The 23646-nt window shown below is 38.7% G+C and overlaps 1 protein-coding gene across 1 annotated transcript in view; it reads left to right on the top strand.

Moving 5' to 3' along the window:
- Positions 1–23646, top strand: part of ABCA13 (ATP binding cassette subfamily A member 13) — a 281165-nt gene that overhangs the window by 124280 nt on the left and 133239 nt on the right. Inside the window, exons 34-41 of the mRNA XM_006136374.4 lie at positions 1415–1484; positions 4327–4461; positions 6196–6333; positions 11625–11811; positions 14539–14757; positions 16751–16947; positions 17727–17884; positions 21132–21362. Of these exons, the coding sequence (XP_006136436.3) occupies positions 1415–1484; positions 4327–4461; positions 6196–6333; positions 11625–11811; positions 14539–14757; positions 16751–16947; positions 17727–17884; positions 21132–21362 (1335 nt within the window). The remainder of the gene's footprint in view (positions 1–1414; positions 1485–4326; positions 4462–6195; positions 6334–11624; positions 11812–14538; positions 14758–16750; positions 16948–17726; positions 17885–21131; positions 21363–23646) is intronic.

Here is a 23646-nt window from a genome sequence, read left to right as displayed (position 1 = left end):
GGCCAGCTGGGAGTCCAGTCCCCAGCTGGCCCCAGGCTGCATGCAAAGTTTCAAAGAGGCAAACCCCAGGCTCCACACTGTACTGCCATCTTGAAGTATCTTCTCCTTTCCCCCCTCCTCCTTGCTGCATCTTTCTAATAGAGGCAGCAAGGTGGGAGGAAGCAACTAGTCGACTAGTGTGTTGACTATCCGGTAAACATTTGCTTATCGGATAGTCAACTAGTTGTTCACATCCTTAGATTAGAATGGTTCTTTCTCAGGGCCTCCAGCCACTGCTATAATAGAAATACATTTGTAAATTTAAGTACACTTTGTACATTGTGTGCTCTCTTCCTGCAGATACTTATCTATGTGCTCATTTTAACCCAATGGAACTATCCAAAAGTGTAAAGATAAGCATTTATATTAGCCTTTGCATGACCAGGAGCCTATATCTGTAGGAGGGAGTGAGTGTGTTTGTATGTGTATGTGTGTGTGTTATGGGGAGGGAGTTGAGAGAGAGGAGAGAGACACTATTTTTTTTTCCAGTAACCTGGGAGAATTTTGCTTTACTGTTTTGAACACTGCAAAACATATTAAACTTACCGTAGTAATAGAGATGTAGCCGTGTTAGTCTGGTCTAGCTGAAACAAAAAACAGGATTATGTAGCACTTTAAAGACTAACAAGATGGTTTATTAGGTGATGAGCTTTCGTGGGCCAGACCCACTTCCTCAGATCAAATTGTGGATCTTACCGTAGTTACTTTAAACTATGTCTCTAAAAACTGACTTTCAAACTACTGTATAGAACTTTTTCAGATGACAATGCTTGTATTTTTATCAGTAGTTAGTAATGATTTATTACCTTTTGATGCTGGTTAGTGATTTTCCATTTACTATAATTCTTCCATCCTTGTTACATTACATCCCTGAAGTTAGTCGTTTTCCATTTTTTTGTGCTTTTCTGATGCAATATGGTCCAATTTATATTGCTCTATTGGAAATAAAATGTTATTTCCTTGCAATAGAATACCTGCTCAGTGTATTATATAATGTATGTTCCATCATGTGAATTCTAGGGTCATTCACTTACTACCAAAAATATATTACATTAGCCAATGTTATACATTATATATTTGCAATATATGGAGGATTTATGAAGCTTTATAAATTTTGGTAATGTCAAATAATGCTTTCAAATATTAATAACAAGCTCCATAATAATCTTTAATTTAGAGAGCACATTTTAGCAAAATACAAGTAAATATTGTTCAGGTTTAGAAAGGTAAGTGAAAGAGAGGATCGTTAAGCCTTTCTAAAACTGAAAGATCCATTGTTTCTCCATTTGCACTGAATTGTGCAATAGTTATATCACACAATATCTTAATGGAGATGTATTTATGTTCATTTCCTGTTTCTTTTCTATTGTTGCAGTGCTTTCTCTCTACAACTGCCTTTGGGCAAGGATTATTTTTCATTACATTCTTTGAAAGCCAAGGAATAGGTAAGATTGCTAATTAGCAAAACGTTTTTTTTAATGATCATGGTTATAAAACTAAACTTGGAAACTGATTTCACTTGCTTTGTTTTGAAAGTGAAACTTTGTAGAATCTCTGGTCCCCAACCACAAGTCAGACATAGAAGAATGTAGATGAAGCTTTAAGCCACCTTTGTGTTCCAGGAATTCCAGGCCAGGTCAGAGATATTGGTCTTCTTCAGTAAATTATAAAAGCGTTAATGCTGCTCTAAATTATGGCAGTTGCCAGTGAGCCCCCTCTTCCCTCCCACCCGAGAAGCTGGTAATGCAGGGTGCAAGGAAGCCCCAGCCACACCACTAACATTGCTGATATTTTGTAGTGTATGTGACATGCACGAAAGATTTAATTGACTCAGAAGTTACTACAGTAGATGGCAATGTGTTGTTCTTAGGGTATAGTCAGCCAGTGAGAGTATCTGATGATGAAGATCCAGATCTGCTGCTAGATCAAATTCAGTGTAGCTGTGCTGATATACCCTGCCTGAAGAGCTAGCCTGTTGTGTTTTACTGGTTTAATATGTTGCCTCTCAGTATCCTGCTGGTGGATTTGTGGAAGTCAAATGCTATGAAGTATAGAGGAGATTCCATATTGACTTTGCATTTTAATTTATGTCTCCATAAAAAGCAGTTCTTCTTCTGATTTACCTTTGGGCACTAGATAAGTTTCTCCTGAATGATACTTTCAGATATTATTTTCCTTTATTTTTTCATATAGATTGGATTTATATCATTCTATACCATTTTCAATCTATAATTCAAATATGTTGAGTTTTTGGGAAAATAAGACTATATTAATGTTATTAAGAAACTTCTATTAATAAACTTTTATTAAGAACCTTTTATAGATGAGTACATTGCCAAAGATATAATTTTCAAAACTGTATTTGTTTCTACTTGCTAATAGTAATGCCCATGTTTCAGCCTAAAATAAATTCTTTACTGAAGAATACTGATGCAAAATATAATTGTCAGATAGATTAATATATTAATGTGTGTCAAATCCAAAACTCACTAAAGTCAGCATCAGTACTATCATTAATTTCAGGTGCAGAATCACGCATTATGCATCTGACTACATACTACTGTGTGCTTTACAGAATATACGTTATTCCTAAGAAGCTGTAATATTTTGTGGAATAGCAGGTCATTTTAACCACCTGCAGGTTTTTTTGCTTTATAAGACATTCTGGGGTCAGGCACTATTTTATTGCTTTTATATGTTGGAAAAAAGATACCAATTAAATTTTCAAACATAAATGGAAACCGAATGTCCAAATCATCCAAGCAGGTTTTAAAAATCTCATTTCTTTTTTTTCTTGGGGTATGTGTGTGTGAGTGGAACACCCTAATGCTTAGCCAGAGGTGTGAGTTTTGAACCAGGTGATTGATCCAGGATGGAATCTTTTCTTCAGTTGGGTGGTGTTAACAGTCTTGGTGTCAAAATGGAAGTTATCTCAAGCACCACATGCTAATGAAGAGTATTTTACTTAAGAGAAAGCTGATGAAGTATCAGAAGTGGCAGTTATTGCAAACTAGAGCTGCTGTTAGATTTCCCCTGCCCCACACACAAAAGTATGCTTTTGTGAAAAGGTTAATTTTGTTGAAATTTGTAAATAAGAAACGTTGCCCACATACGGGGTAAAAATATGTTTTGGCCGCTCTATTGCACGCTACGTAGCTACCTTTATAAGAAATTATCAAGAAAATTGCTATAGTTTATAATAATCTAGTTTTCTAAATAACTTTTCAATTCAGAAATACAAGTAATGGTATTACATTTGAATGTTGACCACTGCTAGCATTTTGTGTTTCCATTTTTGCTATACCTGATTGATTACGAATTTAAGCAGTGATGGGCAACCTAAGCTAGTGAGTGTATTGCTCAAATGGCCCTCGTTCATCTCTATGGGCTGCAAAATTGTTGTAACCAAGATGGCCTTCTGGGACCTGCTAGTTTTGTTGACTGCACTTGTGTACCTCGAATTTGCAGGGTGTATCGATTGAACTGTAGCTGCATTTTGATTGGATAAAAAGTGAGCACATGGCTCTTACAGTCAGTGTTTTGTGCAATCAATATGCACCTTTCTTCATGTGTCCTTGGTTTACATGTATGCCACTTAAGTAATACCAGTAGGAAAAAAAACTACACGGACAGAGACCAGTGGAATTAGGCAATTTTGTATGTGGGTAATAGTAAATAAAATGTCTTGCAGGCCACACATAGAATCCTGATGGATTGTGTGCAGTCCACCACAGGTTGAAGTAGTTTTTCAGATGACTAGAGTCTGGTGCTCCAGTCATTGGCTATTACTGCCAGGCATGATATAAAACAAATGGTATATAATAAACTGCATTTAGTCAAGATTTGCAAGTTTCAACTAAACACATCTGCTGCAGATCTCCTTTAAACCATTTTTTATTTGTATCAGCAAACTGTCGTAATGCGTGACTTATTGAACAGCTGAAAAAGAACTTCTCATGTATTTTATTCAGCATTTTGCCTAGTGGTCCTATTTTTTTCCTTTTAGTAAAATGAAAGGACAGCCAAAATAAAAATAGTCAACTTCTTAAAACTCTGTGCCACCATGAATTCTTTCATATTTGCTCTGCAGTAGTATTACCTGCTGTTGCAAATAGAGACTGAAAGGCCTAACATTTAGTTTTTATTCCGTTAAAATTACAGCTATTAACATTGTTTCTTTTGTCCATCAATGCTCAAATACCTCCTGAGTGCTTTGTGTTGATGTGTTTATGATCCTGCTACCTGTGGTGCTCTACAGATTTAGCACTGACCTTTTTTTATTACCAGGAATTCAGTGGAGTAACAGCTATGAGCCACTGGCAGAAGGAGAATCCATGACCTTTGGATGGGCTTGCTGGATGATTTTCTTTGACTCACTAATCTATTTATTACTTGGCTGGTATTTCAGCAATGTAATTCCTGGTAAGAACAAACACTCATAGATTTATTAATATTGGGTTTTTTCCTATTACATTATAATAAAAAATATTAAATCTTTGGTGCCTCTGAGTTAAAGCTGACAAAATAGGAGTGAGACTAACTAAGAAAACATTCATGCATTCATAGGTCAGTGAACCATGCTAACTGGAGGGCTGGAATTGTAATATGGTATGACATCTATTTGTTTATGTAAATAAGGAGACAGATAATTGGATAAAGACTTGTGAGACTGATAGACACTTTATAATGACAGATTTCGGTGCAATATTGAGTTATTGGATGCTCTGTCTGAGCCAGGAACAGACCCCTTTATTAAAGTTGATTTTTAACAATGTATTTTCAGAATGCTAAAGTACAATATTTGTCTCCCTGGTTATCATTTCTCTCTACCAGTAAGTCTAGGTAACAACTGAAATTAATATAATCCCAAATTTATTTTCCAAAGGTGGGATATTAGTTTTTCCTCCAATCTCCAATGTTTTTTAATTAATGCCCTTCAGTTGGTTGTTGGGACATTTGGAATGCTTTCTAAACTCCTCTTTCATTGCCTGAAATTTACACCTGCTCAACTTGGCATATCACATTTTTTCTTGTTTATTGTGTATTTATTTCAAAATGAATAACTGAGATGTTTGGCATGAAAAGAGAAGGGAATACAATAATGTAACTCTATCCCAGCCACAAATCTTTAACTTAAAAATTGAGGGTGTCACTTGCTATTCAGTACCACGTACTGTGATTCCACAGATACTAAAACCACATTTAAGTGAATGCAAGGTGTAGCACTGAAAAGGTCAGGAAATGGCTATGTTAAGGTGGTATATGCAGCCATTATTACACCTTTGTGTAAGTGTACTACACTTCAAAGCCAGATCCTGCCCTCTGTGCTAGCTGGTTTGCATTGAGATGGTACAAAGCACTAGGAAAGGTAACAAATCTGTCACTTGTGTAGGGAGAAGTATCTGTGTGTACAATTCAGCCGGTGCAGCATTGTTTCTCCCTCTCATATTATAGGAAGCAAAGCTGGGAGAAAGCAGGCATGGTCAAAATATTGCTAAAACCTTGGTATCTCTTGAGGCTAGAATGCCACCTGCTTGGCTGGGGTCACAAATCAGGGCATCCCTAAGGCTCTGACCCAAAACAGGGCAGTCCTAAGGTCTGACTCAATGGCTAAATTATGCCAGAATTAGAACAGGTAAAAAGCTTGATATCTTTACCTCAACTCACTGAGTCTCACTAGGATTATCTTGTGATCTGGGTCAAAATCTTTATTTACAATAGTCAGGATTCTGTCACTAATGCCAGGATAATGCTGAGAGAGCCCTTTTCCCTGGCAAATTCCATGACAAAAGTTCTTTTGGTTTCTATGATAGACAGATTGGCCCCAAAGTTTGCAAAGTACTTTCACAATGAGAAGTCTATGGCACCTTAAAGACTAACAGATTTATATGGATGTAAGCTTTCGTGTTTAAAAACCACTTAGATATTGATTTTGCAGATACCGACTAACATGGCTACCTTCTGAGGAAAGTACTTTCAGATACTTTGGAAAGAAAGTGCTTTATCAGCATCTTTGCTACACAGTATAGATAAGATTTTATATCCCTGTTCCTTTTGTGGGGGAGGGGGAGAAGGATAATAGGATTATTTTATGTGCTTGAACAACAAATGCATTTTGAAAATATGTTTCAGATGTTGCTCTTATTTAACATTTAGGAAGATTCGGGTTCAGAAAGCCATGGTACTTCCCCTTTACTGTCTCTTACTGGAAGAAGCTGTGTGGTACAGAGAAGAAAAGGAAACATTATCTAAATCCCAATATGGTTTTCTTCAATGAAAATTTCCTTGACAAAGGTTTGTAACTACAGAAGCCTTTTCGTAAATATTATTTTCTTTTTCTGCCTAATTCACTATTTGTAATCAATTTTCTCCCATAATTGAGTGAATCTAAATGTTTATCTCATTCTTTATGCAGGCTAACATTTTATTGGCTTTTTTTTTTTTAATTTTGAGTACCAAGTTTTCATTTTACTGTCCACCAAGATGTTTGAAGATGTCCACCAAGATGTGTCCACTTCAGTTAGAACCCATTGCATAAGAATGGTCAGTTGGGTCAAACTAATGGTTCATTTAGCCCACTATCCAGTCTTCAGAATGTGGTCAGCACCAGATGCTTTAAAAAGAATGACTGGAACAGGATGATCATCAAGGGATTCATTTCCTGTTGTCCTGTCCCAGCATCTGGCAATCAGAGGCTTAGGGTGACTCAGAGCACGGAGTTGCATCCCTGACCATCTTAGCTAATAGCAGTTGATGGACCAATCTTCTATGAGCATATTTAATTCTTTTTTTGGACGCATATATACTTTTGGCCTTCATAACATCCCCTGGCAATAAGAACCACAAACTGCCTGCATTTTGTTTTAAACTTGCTGCGTATAACTTCATTTGGTGGCCCCTGCTTCTTGTGTTACATGAAGGGGTAAACAATACTTTCCTATTGACTTCCTCCTCACCACCCATGATTTTATAGACCTCAATCATATCTCCTTTTATTCAGTTTGGAACTAGTTGTCTTTTTTCCAGACTTTTTAATCTCACATTTTACAGAAACTGTTCCATATCCCTAAACATGTTTGTTGTTTTTCTTGTATCTTTTCCATTTCTAATGTATCGGGTGTATGGTGGGTTTTTTTTTTTTTTTTGAGAAGGGAAAACAGAACTTCCTGAGGTGTACCAGTTGGCATATATAGTGCCATTATGGTATTAAGTTTTTTCTTATCTAACCCTTTCATATGGGCTCCTTACATTTTGACTGCCGCTTCACATTGAGCTGAAAACCATCCACAGTGACTCCAAGATCTTTCTTGAGTGATAGCAGCATAGTTATATCCCATCATTTTGAATGTATAGTTAGGATTATGTTTTTCAGTATCTATTAATTTACCTTTACCAACATTATTTAATCTGCAATTTTGTTGCCCAGTCACCCAGGTTTGTGAAATCTCTTTTAACTTTTTGCATTCTGCTTTGGACTTACCTATTTTGAGTAGTTTTGCATCAATGATAAACTTTGCCACCTCACCTTATATTCTTTTTTTCTAGTTCATTTATGAATATGTTGAGCAGCACTGGTCTCAGTACAGCTCGCCAGGGGACCTGTTGTTTTACTGTCTCCATTTTTTAAACTATTTATTCCTACTCTGTTTCCTATCTTTTCATCCAGTTCATTTATGAGAAGACCTTCCCTCTTATCCAATGACTGCTTACTTTATTTAAAAGCCTTTGGTGAGATCTTGTCAAATGCTTTCTGAAAGTATAAGTACACTATATCCACCCTCATCAACCTGGTTGACACATTAGTTGACTCTTTTGTGGTTTTTCTTTACAGAAAGCTGTATTGACACTTTCTCAACAAGTTGTGTTCATCTATGTGTCCGATAATTCTGGTTTTTATTAAAGTTTCAACCAATTTGCCTTGTACTGAACATATCTGTATTACAAAGATCATTTTTTGAGTCTTTTTATAAAACTAGCATCACGTTAGCTATCCTCCACTCAACCAATACCAGAGTTCTGCAATTGTATATTTGAGTTCTTTCTGATCTTGATGACCTATTACGTTTAATTTATCACTTTATTCCAAGATCACTTCTGTTGACACATCAGCTTGGGACAATTGCTTAGATCTGTCACTTAAAAAATGGCGCATGTTTAGAAATCTCTGTAGGGAAGAGGGATGCAAAGAATGCATTTATTTTCACTGCAATGGCCTTTTTTTTCTTTAGTGCTCCTTTAGCACATTGATTACGCAGTAACCCCACTGATTGTTTGGCAGGCTTCTTGTTTCTGATGTACTTAAATTTCTTTGCTGTTAGTTTTTTAATCTTTTTTTCTAGTTGCTGTTCAAATTCTTTTTTGGCCTACCTCATTATACTTTTACACTTGACTTGTCAGCATTTATGCTCCTTTCTATTTTCCTCAGTAGGATGTGCCTTTCAACTTTTAAAGAATGACTTTGCTTCTTTTACTCTGTTGTTTAGCCATGGTGGCATTTTTTTGGTTCTGTTTATTTTGTATTTTTAAAAATTTCATGCAGCTTGCACTTATTTCCCTGTTGTGATGTTGCTATCAGGGATTTGCTGTACCCAAAGCTCTTTGGAACATTTACCTGTGGTGAGGCAGAGGCACGACATAAATCAATTGGGACATGAATATCTAACTGAAAGATGATTGACATTTACAATACAAGAGTGCTGTTACTTAAAACTACACTTTATTTTGTCTCAAGCACTTACACGTCTGCCACAGAGTAATAAAAATACCCCAACCCTCAAAAATTACCTAAGTCTAGAGTGGTTTTCAAATGATACTTGACAGTCATCTGGTACCCCATCATCCATCTGCTTTTGAGCACCCTCAGATGTGATCCAACTAGACTACTCCCTCCTTATTTATTGCTAGCGTGACAATAAAATATCAATACATTTTAAAAAAACTTGATAAACAAATAGTTTCAGAGGTTTCTTCAGGTGGCTAATTAGAAAAATGTGGTTTTTGTGGCATGTTTGAGGGCCCTAACAAACATCCCAGAGGACAAATATGTATGTTTCCTCTTTGTTGAAATTGCTGAGATATGTGTGTTAGCAGAGATCTTATCAGGAAGTCCACAGCCCCAGGCTCTTGTCTTGTGGACACTCAAACCTGCTGCACAAACCTACTAACTTGGCTGTTTGGGGCAATAAGCATGATAATCAACATTCCATTCACTGGTAGTGAACCACCATTGTCTTCCTGTAGAACTGTTCATTTTAATATTTATTTCTATAGTTTCCTCATTTTTGTGTAGTTCTCTTTCTGCGGTTAAATGCTACCATGGTGGACTTCTTTGGTATTTTCACCTCTATAAGAATATTAAGCCATTACTGAACAGTTCCCCTATATTCATATCTTGGAACACATCCTATCCTTCACTTAGGACTAAATCAAAAATTGCTTCTCCCCTTCAGAGTTCTATAACTAGCTGCTCCAATAGTCATAAATAGTCATAAATTATGTCTAGAAACATATTTCTCATTTCCTGATAGGACCTGTAACCAGTCAGTACGGGGGTAGTTGAAACCCCCCATTGTAACTAAGTATTATTTTTCTATTTTGTATTTTGACTCTATCTTCCCTGAGCATTTCAAAATCACCATCACCATCCTGGCCAAGTGGTCAGTAGTATATTCCTCCGACTCCACTCTTACTTTCAAACAAGAAGTTTCAAAGAGATTCTGTAGTACAGTTTGATTAGTTTAAGAATTTTACTATATTTCACCCTATGTTTTCTTTCCCATAAAGTGCCACTCTCTGCATTAGCCTGACCTTTTCGTCATTCCTGCATGTTTTGTACTCTGGCATTATAGGACGAGTGGTTGAAATGACTGTTTGAATATATATCACTTTGAATCTGTCAATACTGAATTTCATCTGCTATTGTACTGTGCATTCACTCAGCTTTTTAAGGACCCTTTGACATTCCTCACAGTGTTGTAAAGTGTTCAGTAACCCGAACAATTTTGTGCTCATTAAAACTTATGGTCAGAATTCCATTTTGCTACAGCCACACTTTTTTCAGATTAAATCAAATATAAGGCTCTGTTTTATATTTTCCTTGCCTCAATGAAAGGTTTATATCTTTCACGTGAATTGTTTTTTTTTTCATTCTGTCTTGTTATCTAAATTCTGTCCTTTCTGACTCCTTTTCACCCTCACATTTTAAAACCCATGCATCATCTCTATTTTCAAGGGCTACTACCACTGCATACCAGAAATTCCACAGTTTCTTTCCTGTTCTGGGTTCGGCTGATTATGAATTCCTTACATGTTTTGGTGTTTAAAATCAGATGTATTTGCTTTTCCCTAAGGCCCATCTCACTACATTGTCATACATTTCTTTTGATTAAAGATTCATGGATAGAGAAATACATGCCACCCATATCCATTCTTGGGCCTTGGAAGTCCTCTGTGATCACATGAAATTACATATTATCTGAAATGTTTCATCTATTTATAGTGGAGGTCAGCACCCAAGAGCATTTTTTATCAGTACCTTTCTAGTACTGAAGAGAAACATTTCAAAAGCTTTACAGGTTCAGTTAAATGTCTAAATATGTAGATGTTAATTGGAATATTATCTGAACAATCTTGACTTTCAAGCCCTCCACGGAGTGCTCTCTCCTCACAGTTTCCAGTTCCCTCTATCAGTAGGATTATATTTACCTTTGATGCTTATTTTGCATAGAGACCTTTACTTTCCCCCTGCCCTGATGATTCCTTTGCTCTTCTTAGACTGGAAGGGGAAAAGTAAGACTATCTCTTCTTTCCCAGCAATGTCAGGGCCCGGCACCTTTATGTAAGCTTCTGAGTACATATATATCAAGTAGCAGAAAGGGCCAATAGAGTTAAAGTTTCAGGATTCTGAAACACAGTGCAGAAAAGGTAAAGGGGAAAGTTTTGGTTGTTTCATTCTCACTAGTCTTTCTCGTTCATTAATGTTCATAGAATCATAGAATACTAGGACTGAAAGGGACCTCCAGAGGTCAACGAGTCCAGTCCACTGCCCCCATGGCAGGACCAAATACTGTCTAGACCATCCCTGATAGACATTATCTAACCTACTCTTAAATATCTCCAGAGATGGGGATTCCACAAGCTCCCTGGGCAATTTATTCCAGTGTTTGACTACCCTGACTCTACTGACTTACTGAGAAAGGAATGTTGTGTTCATTCCTTTTTTTTTCTCCATTCCCTTTAGTCAAGCCATATTTTCCCCTGTTTTCTGGTCTACAAACTCTAGTTTTTCTTGTTCCTTTGTAAAAATGTCACTATTAAAGGAATACATTTTAATACTTGTCATTAACATTTGAATAATTACCGCTTATGTGTATATATGCACACACTTGTTTATCAAGTTTATTTTGGGTGAAATTAAATCTTTTCATTGGCTAGATACCTCGCCTAATCTTGGGCTCGATCCATTATGGTTATAAATTGGCATCTTTTTGTTAATGTACACAACCTGATTCTATAGTTTAAATGGACAATTAATCTTCACTACATAACTGACAGTATTTTTATAGACTTATTCTTCATGTCTATAGGTTCTCTGCCCCAAGATGAGAAAAGTGTGAGGGAAGGAGGAACCGCCGTAGGAGTTATGCTGATGTCTCTCACCAAAGAATACACAGATAACAAAAAGATGGCAGTTAAAGATCTCACTCTTACTTTCTACCAGGATCAAATAACAGCGCTCTTGGGTGCCAATGGAGCTGGCAAGACTACGATTATGTATGATGTTTTACAACACATTTTACCTTATTTGGTGTTTTGAAATATTCTCAGCGTGTTAGCAGACCTACTCTATCACCTTGCTTGTTCTCTGTCCTTGCACATTTTTTTACCATGTAAAAGAGATCATTGAGGCTGCTTAAATCAATTTATTGGGCCAAGGTGTCACCGGCAAAACAAATACATTGCAGTGGAATATGGGGTCCTATTCACTATAACTTCAATGGTAAAAATATTATTTTAAGCAGCTTTAGTGGTGGATGGGAACAAGGGGTTATTGTGGGCATGTGTACTTGTGCTTGCATCAGATGGAGATTTTAGAGGTTTACTGACCATGCAAACTTTCTTCCTGGACGTTGAAGAGGATGATCCGACATCTGAAAAGAGGCAGAAATAACTATTTTTTTATAACTAGTTTAATTAAAAAGTTAATCTATTTCTGCCCTTTACATTAATGAAATATTGAAAATTAGGACTATTTTTTTTCAACCCCTGTAGCTACATAAATTACTAATTAGAATGAACTGTATTCTAGATTCAGTCAAAACTTGATTAACATGGGTAAGAACTGCAGGACTGAGCCTACATAAATAGGGAATTAGAGATTTTATCCTGCAGTTCCAGCTACACACCAGGAAACACCGATCAGTTGAATAGCCCTCCAGCTAGGCAAATGAACCTTGTTCAGGAAATAGCAAGAAACATAATGAATAATTGAGATTGGGTTTAAACAAAAAATGTTTGCATTAGAAACTTTTCCATCATTATTACAGGAAAGTTGATATTGTTCCAGTACACTTAATAGAAGTACACCAATTTACATCGGCTGAGGATCTACCTAAAGCATTTGTGTAATTCTAAGGAGTTTTTCAAGATGTTGAACGCCAATTTATTTTAATTTAAAAATTACATACAAACTTTAATAGCTCTCTCTCACAATACCAATTCAGTAGAATGACTCCCACAATTTTAGTCACCTGGAGTTCTTTACCAGGATTTAGGGGAAACTTATTCGAACAAGCAAAATCGTTCCAGATAGGAACTGACTGCTTTATTAAAGAAAGGAAAAGAGAGACATAAAAAAAAAACCAAAAGACAAAAATTAAATAATAGTTACTTCAGTTATAAACTCTTTTATATATGTGACCATGGAGAATTTTGGACTGGTTATACTTTTGAAAGTTGTCTGTCCTGGCAGAAGTCCAAAGTAGCTTATTCCCAAACTTAATAGTGAGACCTAGATCAGAGTATTCTTACTAACTAAAAGAGCTTACATATGGGCAAGATAATGTTGTAAGGGTTAAACTTAATTCTTGAAGAGAGCATTTTTTAGCTAGAATATTCATTAAATAAATTATTATCCTTTCTCCTAATCAAATCTTGCTTGCCTTTATGATTTTGGTAAGGAAGTTGCTTAAGCATTGCTAGATAACTTCTTACATTAATGATCAGTCACAGCAAGGTCAGAGGATTCCATATTAATACATGAAGCAGCTTACCATTTAGCAAAGACGTCAGGATGTTTTGCATTTAGATATAATATTTGCAGCTGTACCTTCAAAAGAAGCTGGTGCCCTCTTCAAGCATTTAAGGAAAACACAAGGTAGATGTAACCAGCTTGGGTAAGACATTTTCCAGACATTCAGGATTTTCTTAGTGTTTTGAGTGGAAGAAAATATTTTCAATAAGAAAATTCTTTATTTAAATGAATGAATAGGTTTTAAACTAGAGATTTGTGTTGAAAAAGTGTGTGTGAGGGGTGGGGTAAAAGGAAAGCCAACTTTATATCTTAATTTTAAAGTTAACACCTCAAGCATTCATTTCCGTTTGTTCTAAACAAAGCATCCTTACTTCAGAAGAAAGTCAGGACTCTTTCTAAAGTATGAATATCATATAGAGGTTTTTTTTATAGGCAAGATCACATCTACATCACACAAAAGATGTGTCCTGTTTTTAATAAGACCTCTTTATTATGATTTGTCTGTCTTTGGATTTAAGATCTTCCTTTGCAATATATTTACATCATGCAATTAAAGTTACGTATTAATATTTTATGCAAAACCTTTGGCACAAAAACATTGTATACTTTCCAAACATATAAAAGAAAATAGCATAGAAAGTTAAAGCAAAATAGAGGCTTAAAGTTACATTTTAGACCCTGTATAAACATGCAGGTATTTTATGGCCAATGTATCTGCCTTGACATTTGAAATTTGTCAGTGGTTGACAGAAAGAAGATTGCCTAAAGAATTACATGTAATAAAATGCAACTTTCCATTTAATAAGCAACCAAAGCAAAAAATGTGTTCAAATCTCTAAGCATACTGAGTATAAAAATAAATGTAGGTCTCTCTTACAATCAGTTAAGTTGCAGGCAAGTTTGTAATGACCTAACATTGTAAGAGTAAATTATAATTTTATTAATGACCATTTTTGCATTAATAACAAGGTTTCCTCCACACACATTCCAGAGTCATTTAAATAATGCAGCTGTGACCCAAGAAATTATTGAAATAAGTGAATAGATCAAATTCAGGATACAACATAAAATGTGTCCTGAATGTAGTGCGTTGACTGAATTAGTGTTGTTTGTTATGGGCAGGCGCTAGGTGGATAAGATGATTTTTTTTATTGGATCAATTGTTTTTGGTGAAAAAGGCAAGCTTTGTTGCTCCACAGAGCTCTTTTTCTGCTTCTGACCCACGACACTGTTATATCTTGTTTCAGATCCATGTTAACAGGCCTGTATCCACCCAGCTCTGGGACCATCATCATCAATGGAAGGGATATACATACTGATCTGACTGCTATCAGAATGGAGATGGGTGTTTGTCCACAGTATGATGTGCTGTTTGACACCTTAACTGTGCGAGAGCATCTGCTGTTCTATGGCTCAGTGAAAGCACCTCTGTGGGCAAAGAAAAAGTTACATCAGCAAGTCAGTAGGTCAGTGGTCCTTATTTGCCTTGCCAGAAACCTATATGTAGACATAGACTGTCCTTCGTAACTACTCCAAAACCACTAGTGAATAAAGCAAGCCTCATCTTAGAAGAGTCAGCCCTGCTTAGTGGAATCTTGAGAGTGCTAAGGATGGAGTTTGTGTTCTGAAATGCTGGCTTATAAATGTATTCACTGATTTTAATTTTCAGCAATGAAATTAAAAATGAAAATTAGAGTAAGAGTATTACAGACAAGACCTAAAAAAATTCTCAAGTGGTTTATAGTACTCGGACTACTGAATACCCTAGATCATGTAATAACTTGACTCTCAAAGGCTCAGGAAATAGGTTCTTGTCACAAACTGGGTGTTTTCATGGGAAGCAGAACATTTGTATTGAATTAAGCCTTTGTTGCTAAGACTATTACAGAAATGAGATTTTTTTTTAACAGAGGCAACAGTAAGATTTTGTTTTTCTAAACAAAGCAACACGCGATTTTAATGTAGCTTCTCAGAAGGTTAGAAAACATGCTGTATATATGTTTATATCAAGCCAGCACTTTGCTGTAGGAATTTGCTTTCTTTAAAATGGAAAAATTACTTGAATTTAGAATGTATTGTGATGAATGACTCAGCAGATAAGCAGGGGAATATCTTGTCTTTTGCTTGCCAGTTCAAATAAACCCAGATTGATAGTGACTGAAAGCAATTAGAAGCCAATGGCTGTTGGATGACATGTGAAATAAGTTGGTGGTTTTGCAGTCCAGTTTTTATTGGACAGGTGTCCACATAATAAATGGAGGCAGCATCAAGTAATGGCTAAGGATTAAATAGCCGATGGCAAATAAATTACCCCCTTTTTAAGAAGTGACTCTTAAACCACAGTGGTTGAGAAGTGTGGGGAAATTTTCTCTGCTGCAGTTCATATTGTTCTGTTGGCTTTGCTTTGCAATCTGGCACCTATTTACAAGCACTGAATCCATCAGAGCTTCCTACCATTGCTTCCTACCATTGCTTCCTACCATTGCTGTAATGAGGCTAAATGTTAATGTAAGTGTTTGCATGGGGAGACCTCTTTGCAAGTCTGATCTGAAAGATATTGTTTTGTAAAGAGAAGGAGAATGTGATTCCAGTTCTTATAACTATTTCTTTCAGACCAACGTGTCAGTTTTAAATGTGCCTATGTGGTTATATGCATATTAAATAATACAGGCAGTCCCCGGGTTACATGGATCCGACTTACATCGGATCCCTACTTACAAACGGGGTGAGGCAACCCCGCACTAACTGCTTCCCCCCAGCAGACCAGGGAGACGTGAAGCTAGCACTCCCCCCAGCAGACCAGGGAGACGCGGAGCGGCTTTTCTCAGCAGACACCTCAGCTTGAGAATAAAGGACTGAGGGAAGTGAGGTGTGGGAGAATAAAACTGAGCTCTGGAGAAGTGTTTGGCTAGAGTTTCCCCTACAATATGTACCAGTTCTGACTTACATACAAATTCAGCTTAAGAACAAACCTACAGTCCCTATCTTGTACGTAACCTGGGGACTGCCTGTACTTCAAAGTCTTTGAACTATCTTCAGTTATGCACCTGTTTTCTTCTCTCTCCAGATTTGTATACTGCCTAATCTAAATCTTATTAAAGTCAATGGAAAGACTCTCAGTAACTTCACTGGACCATTGTTGAGGCCTATAATTTAGATTTTTTTTTTAATCCTATGAAATGGTCATTAAAAGTATATTTCATGAGGCTTATAAGAGGGTTGCAGTTAAAAATAAGATCTTGTTTATTATTACTATCACTTCTCAGTGACTACAAGAAGAAATTGTAACCGTTTTATGTGCTGTGCTGTATTTGAACTGCCCATGATTTTTTTGTATACATGTGACTTTAGATCACTGTCATTGTGGTTTGGGATGATGTGGTGGCTGATCTTTTTTTAAAAAATAAAAAAGGTTTGTGATTCTTAAAGGTCATGGTTTTATTTGTGCTTTTATTCCAGAGCCCTGAATGATGTGGATTTATTCCACCATCAGCATGAACATGTTGGAGCTCTTTCTGGGGGGATGAAAAGAAGGCTCTCAATTGCTATCTCCTTTATTGGAAACTCCAAGACTGTTGTTCTAGATGAGCCCACCAGTGGCGTGGATCCATGTTCCCGTCGGAAAATCTGGGACATTCTGTTGAAGTACAGAGCTGGTACAAATTCAAGTCATTTTCTGGCTAACATCCTTCCCCTCAAAGGGTGGTTCAGAATAGTATTTTGCTTTCCAGTTGGTAAACAGAAATCCTAAACAGCCAACCAAAACTCAGAGCTACCTTCTCTTTGTCTTCAGGAAGGATGGTTGATCTAGTATTTTTAATAAATATTCAATTTAGGTTTCAGTCCATGCTGATCCTGCTCCGGATTAAAAGTGTTATCTCCTAGCTTCATCACTCCTTGACTTTGATTTTTCATTTTTGGAGAACTCTCCTTTTTTTGGTTTCCCATGTGGTTATATATATTTTTTTCTTCCAAAGGAAATGCTAATCAGTTAACTCATTCCAGTAATTTTCTAGTGTCATGAGCTAAAACAGACAGTAGGATGCAAGCTTCTGAAGTAGCAGGCACCTCAGTTCCCTATTAGCTAGACTAAACCACAGTGAATGATCTATTGAAACTGTTACCACAGTTAAGAGATTTTAAGAATTTCTTAACCTTATGAAATGAACCTTCCCACCCTTGAAATTCCAACTGCTTGTTGCTGTCTCCCTTAAATTCCATCCTAATCTTTGCACTGATTTATATGTACAATGTCAGTGAGTGTGAATGGGATATGTGTTAGCAAGTATTTTGTGCCTGTGTTCTGTATACTGAAGTGCTCTTATACATTTGTAGAATTACTACCCTCTTAAGAATCCTCTTTTAAAAAAAAAGTGTCTCATGAGAGAACATTTTAAAATAGTGTTAATCAGTGTCTACTGCTCTTCCTGGGTAGGTCGCACCTTGATCTTCACTACACACCATCTTGATGAGGCAGAAGTGCTCAGTGATCATATTGCCATCTTGCAGCATGGGCAGCTGAGATGTTATGGTTCTCCCTCTTACCTGAAGGAAACATATGGCCAGGGATACAGTCTAACACTCACAAAAAAGGTATGGTGAGGGAACTGTGCACAATATGCCCTTCTGGCTAAGGAATGGTGATATATTGTGTGTATTTGTTTTTTCCTGAGGGAACCTTGTAACACTGTTAGTACCTTAAATGCAAGATAATTGTGGTATTGCCTTCACTTTACGTTATCAGGGATGCGGGAGAGACTTGGTCTATTTAACCCTGATATATAACAAATGTTTTTCACAACCTTCAGAACTCAATTAATTTGCATATAAAATAATCTAACAACATAGTAAAATTAGTAATTTGATGATTTTCTGAATAGAGACCTAATCCTGTAATTCGTTACTCATGGTGAGCAGTCCCTTGCTCAGAGTAGACCCAGAAATTTCACTGGGATTATACATCCACGGAAGGTGTTTCCAGCCCAGGCTCCATACTTGTTTTCAGTGTACAGAAGGACTACTCAACACGCGGCTCATGGGCCGCATGTGGCCCGCGGCACTTTGAACCACTTCCTGGGCTACCTGCCTGCCTCAACACTGGGACTCCAGCGGCAGTGCCCAGCCACAAGCCAAGCTGCGTGGCTTTGAGCCAGGCCATGTGCGCAGGATCTGGCGGGAGGGTGGGGGCAGCAAGAGGCGGCGGCACAGCACACCTGCTATGTCTGCTACAGCGGCAGCACCTCCCTGCGAGCGAAGCCGCGCGGCACTGAGACAAGCCACATCGGGGCATGTATGGGAGCTGCTTTCGGGGGGGGGGGAGCGGCAAAAGGCACAGCAGAGCACACCTGCCACATCTACCACAGCAGCAGTGCCTCCCTTGGCCAGGCCATGTCGGCGCGTGTGCAGGAGCTCCTGAGGGTGGCAAGAGGCATGTGGCAAGGCAGTGGCAGAGCTGGGCAGTGAGAGAGTTCGGCGGAGCGAGGTCGGGGTGAGAGAGTTCTGCACTAGGGCTTGGGTAGGGTTACCACACGTCCGGTTTTTCCTGGACGTGTCCTTGTTTTCACATGTTAAATCGCTGGCTGGCCAGGTTTTTTAAAAGACGAAAAAATGTCTGAGATTTTTTTTGCCCTGCAAAGGAGATCGGGGAGAGGTCAGCGGCATGTGCCTTCAGTGGAATGTTCGGTGCCGCACGCCTGGACCATTCACAATCGCACTGCGAACGGGCCCCAGAGCCTGAAGGGAAAAGCACATGGCTCCAGTGAGACCCACGCTCCACCCCACTAGATTTATCTCCTTGGCTCTGCGGGATGGAAGGGTCATTGAATTAGAGCAGGGAGGCTGGGGGTGCCTGGCTCTGGGGGCGTGGAGGGGCATTGGGTTGGAGCAGGAGGTTGCCTGGTTCTGGGGGAGGGTGGGTGCATTGGGTTAGAGCAGGTGGGTCTGGCAGGATACTTGGCTCTGGGGGATGGGAGGGGAATTGGATTGGAGAGGGAGGGCTGGAGGGTGCCTGGTTCTGGGGGAGGGCAGGGGCATGGGGTTAGAGCAGGGAACTGGGTGTTAAAACTTCTGACTTCTTTCCTTTCCTATAGGTGGGCAGTGGGTTTGCTGGTTAGATTCGGGGGAGGGGTCCAGTCTCTGCTCTGTGAGCTGGTGCTTGGTGGGGCGAGCAGGGGAAAGGAAGGGATTCTCGGAAGCAGGATTCCTGGATTCCTTTTCTAGCCAGGCGACTTCACCACTTGGTGCCTTTAACTTCACACTGATTGTACTTATATTTCAGTAATATTGTATTGGCAGTTTTTGTTTGATTTGTTAAAATTATGAAGCCAAAACAAAAAAGTAATCAATATAATGGTCTTCTGTTGATATGTGTTTTAGTAGTTAAATTGCTGAACTGTCATTGCTCATTAAAAGTGCTGTCATATGAGTGGAAATTGGGTAAATACTGCATTTTATTAATATCAGCAGATCTGACATAAATGGGTCCTGCATGTTGTGTAGTCTTGCCTCAATCTTTGTATCTATGTATGAAAGAAGCTATTTGCATATATTTGCAACTGCGCTTAAGTTGCGGCCCTCAGCATGTGCTGTGGATATCATTGTGCCCCCCAGGGCTTCCAAAGTTGAGTAGCCCTGGTATACAGGTTGAACCCCCCTAGTCTGGCACCCTTGGGGACCAGACTGGTCCCGGTTGAGGGACTTTGCTGGTCAGGGAACATCATTTTTCACCCTTCTCTGTCCTCCACCTGCCCCCAGCCATGGCGTTGCTGCCAGCCTCTCAGCCAGCCCCTCCTGCATGCAGGGCTCCTGGCCCCACCATGGCGGTCCTGCCGCTGCACACACAGTCCCACTGCTGGGCTCCCAGCTCTGCGGGGCAGCCCCTCCCCCCCACTGGGCTCTAGCTGTGCTTCCAGGTGGCAGCTCTACGTGGGCTTCAGCCTCGCTTCACCAGGCAGCCTCCCGGCCTCACCAGGCAGCTCTGCCTCATGTTAGCAAGGCTGCCGGGCTTTTTGCTGCCCTGCTGGGCAGCCCCACTCCCAGATTCCTGGCCTAACCAGCAGGCCGCCCTACTGTCAGGCTCCTGGCCCAAAGGACAGCCCCACTGCCTTCCTGTCCTGCCACACAGCTGCATTGCTGGACAGTACTAGGCCTGCCAAGCTCCTGGTTGTGCTGCCCCACCATCGGACAACCCCGCTACCTCCCAGTCTTCCTGGGTGCTTTCGCCACCAGGTGGCAGCTCTGCTGCTGGGCTCCAGCCCCGCTGCCTTCCGGCCCCCCTGCAGCGTACCCACCGGATCTCTGCCCTACTGCTGGGCTCTTGGTTTTACTGCTGCAGGGCTCCCAGCCACTTGCCCTCCATGGGACTCTCTGGACATAAATATCAGTGGTCCTTATGGACCAAGGATGTTGCTGGACCATAGAGTCTTGGTTAAGTAAGAGAGGTTCAACCTGTAGAACATAAGAATGGCCATACTGGGTCAGACCAAAGGTCCATCTAGCCCAGCATCCTGTCTTCTGACAGTGGCCAATGCCAGGCACCCCAGAGGGAGTGACCAGAACAGGTAATCATCAAGTAATACCCTTACTTGTCATCCATTTCCAGTCTGTGACAAACAGAGGCTAGGGCACCGTTCCCACCCATCCTGGCCTAATAAGTGTTGATAGACTTAACCTCCATGAATTTATCTAGTTTAAAAAAAACTCTGTTAAAGTTCTGGTCTTTACAACATCCTCTGTCAAGGAGTTCCACAGGTTAACTGTGCACTGTGTAAAGTGTGACATGCTTTACAACTTTTTGATGGTATATAAACTCTGTTTATTATTATTTTTCCTTTCTACCTAGCCTTCTGTGTTTGAAATCGAGGAGCCTAAGTATACTGTTCAAGTGACCTCTCTAGTACAGTCCTATGTCCCAGAAGCATTCCTAAAAGAGAACAGTGGAAGTGAGCTGACCTATGTAATTCCAGCAAAAGCAGATAAGATCTCCTTTAAAGGCCTCTTTCAGGCTTTGGATGAAAACCTTGAACATCTACATGTGACTGGCTATGGCATTTCAGACACCACTTTGGAAGAGGTATTGTGTTTCTCTCCATATAGTAACTATCAGTGATTAGAGATGCTTCATAGGCGTCTATCTAACTTTCTTGACCAGATTTTTACTACCTAACATTTCAGAATAAATCCTTGAAGGGAGCATGAAAGAAAATCTCATACAGAATATAGATTTTTAAAAAAATATTTTGCTCTATAATTTAAGGGCAAAAACCACTTTCCTTCTGTAATTCATTCCGGGGCAGTCAGATTTATCCTCACAGGTTATATTGCCTTTTGGAAGGTTCTTCTCTATCTCTATTGATCTCAGAAATTTTTTACATGACCTTGCTTTAACCTAAAACCACTGTCAGCCCAAATCTCTCATTAATTCTTAGCATCAGAAAAATTTGAGCTTTGAACTAGCTGAGACTGAACATCAGAAATCTGAACTGAACAGCCAAGCTAACTCTCAAAAATCTGTGTCCTTTTGTCTCTGAGTTCTCTCTGAACTAAACAAACCTCAGGGGTTGGCAGAACTGGACTGGAACTCTTACAAGAATAGCCATTCTTACAAAATTACTTTTGCTTCTAATCTGGCTAATATGGAACTGTTTAACTGGTTTTACCACGGAATGAATGATTTCTTCTGATTTTTTTTCATCCCAACTATCTGTTCATTTCAAAATTCCCTAATCCATCATTAATAGTCCCTATTTTTTGAACTGCTTGAAATTATAATAAAAGATTGCAGCTAATTTTTTTTTCAGTAACTGGGAGACTATATTTTGATTTGATGGCAGAATCCACTCAACAGCACTTTGTGGAATGAAGATCTTTCTAGTAATTTCCCTTAGCTCTGAAAACCACCCAAACTGGGCTACGTACAGAAAGAAAACTTAGGATGTGATCAAGAACAAAACAAATGACAAGTATGCAAAATGCATATTTTTGTAATCGAGCATCTCTTGAGAGAGTTTACCACACAATGCATATATTGTAAGCTATCAATCATTTATGTACACCATGCCCTTAAGGGGTGGGAAGAAATGTTGCATTATTAGCAGCAGTCAGAAGCGAATGTCTTCTAGGGAAGACACTTATTTCTTTTCTGGGCTTATGAAACCAAGACTCTAAAAAGCCTGTCATCAGGGACATTAATGATCTGTTGTAGCTCTGCAACATGAAGTAAACATGTGGAAAGTAATGTGGTTAGATATTAAAAACCATTAGCTTTTATCTAGTTTGAAACACTGGGAATTTTTTTTTACCAATTTAGAATTGACATTTTATTTTCAAATAAAACAAATGAAAATCCATATTCATACAGACAAGACTATAATGATGGGATGTGAATAGCCCCTATTTACTAAATGCCTTCTGTTCTGTACCCTCGCAAACAGAGGTATGTGTACCCCTGAGAGTATGCCAGGGTCATCCAGGAGGTCCTCTATTCATCACAATATTTGGTAGTTTTACAACATGATACAGAAAAAGCATAATTGAAGTTAATGCAAATTAAAATTTCACACAATCACTTTTTTATACTGCTCTATAAACTATACACTGAAATACAATATTTATATTCCAGCTGGTTTATTTTATAATTATATGATAAAAACAAGAGAGCAAATTTTTCAGGAATAGTGTGCTGTGACACTTGAATTTTTTGTCTGAATTTGTGAAGCAAGACTTTTTAAGTGGGTAGACAAGAAAAATCAGACTCCTGAAAGAGGTACAGTAGTCTGGAAAAATTGAGAGCCCTTGTAATTTGAACATACATTAGAACTATGTGTAGTGCTGTAAAAGTCAGACCTTTCATATATCTAAGGGGCTTGCCCACACACTGGTCAGTGGATTGTGAGGTCAGGCTGTGGAGCTAAAAACAGCAGTGTAGACATTCCTGTGCAAGCTAGACCTTTGAGTTCTGAAACCTGGAGCATGGGTCAGGGTCCCAGAGCCTTTACTCCAGCCAAAGCCAGAACAATTACACTGATATAGCCCCATTGCTAGAGCTCCATAAGTGTGACTCAGCTGAACAGGGCTCTACAACTTAGTTTCATGGGTTTTTCATTGCAGTTTTGGACATATCTACAGATCCATTTATTCGATTGGGGTGCAATTAAATAATATATATCAGCAAGTGTAATGGTTTCCTTTACATTATTAAACAGAATCACGAATAAATGAGATTCGACGTTTATCACAAAGCCCTGTAGAACCAAATATATGGATAAACTCAATGAAACAGGGACTTTCTTTTTGCTACATTGGAGTATAATAGCTAATGCACCCCTTCAATAAGAGCAATGAAATAATAATAAAGA

This window comes from Pelodiscus sinensis, chromosome 2 (genome assembly GCF_049634645.1).
Source record: "Pelodiscus sinensis isolate JC-2024 chromosome 2, ASM4963464v1, whole genome shotgun sequence".
Classification (NCBI taxonomy): Eukaryota; Metazoa; Chordata; order Testudines; family Trionychidae; genus Pelodiscus; species Pelodiscus sinensis.
Note: the sequence above shows the minus strand (reverse complement) of the source record. Positions and strands in the feature narration are given on the sequence as shown.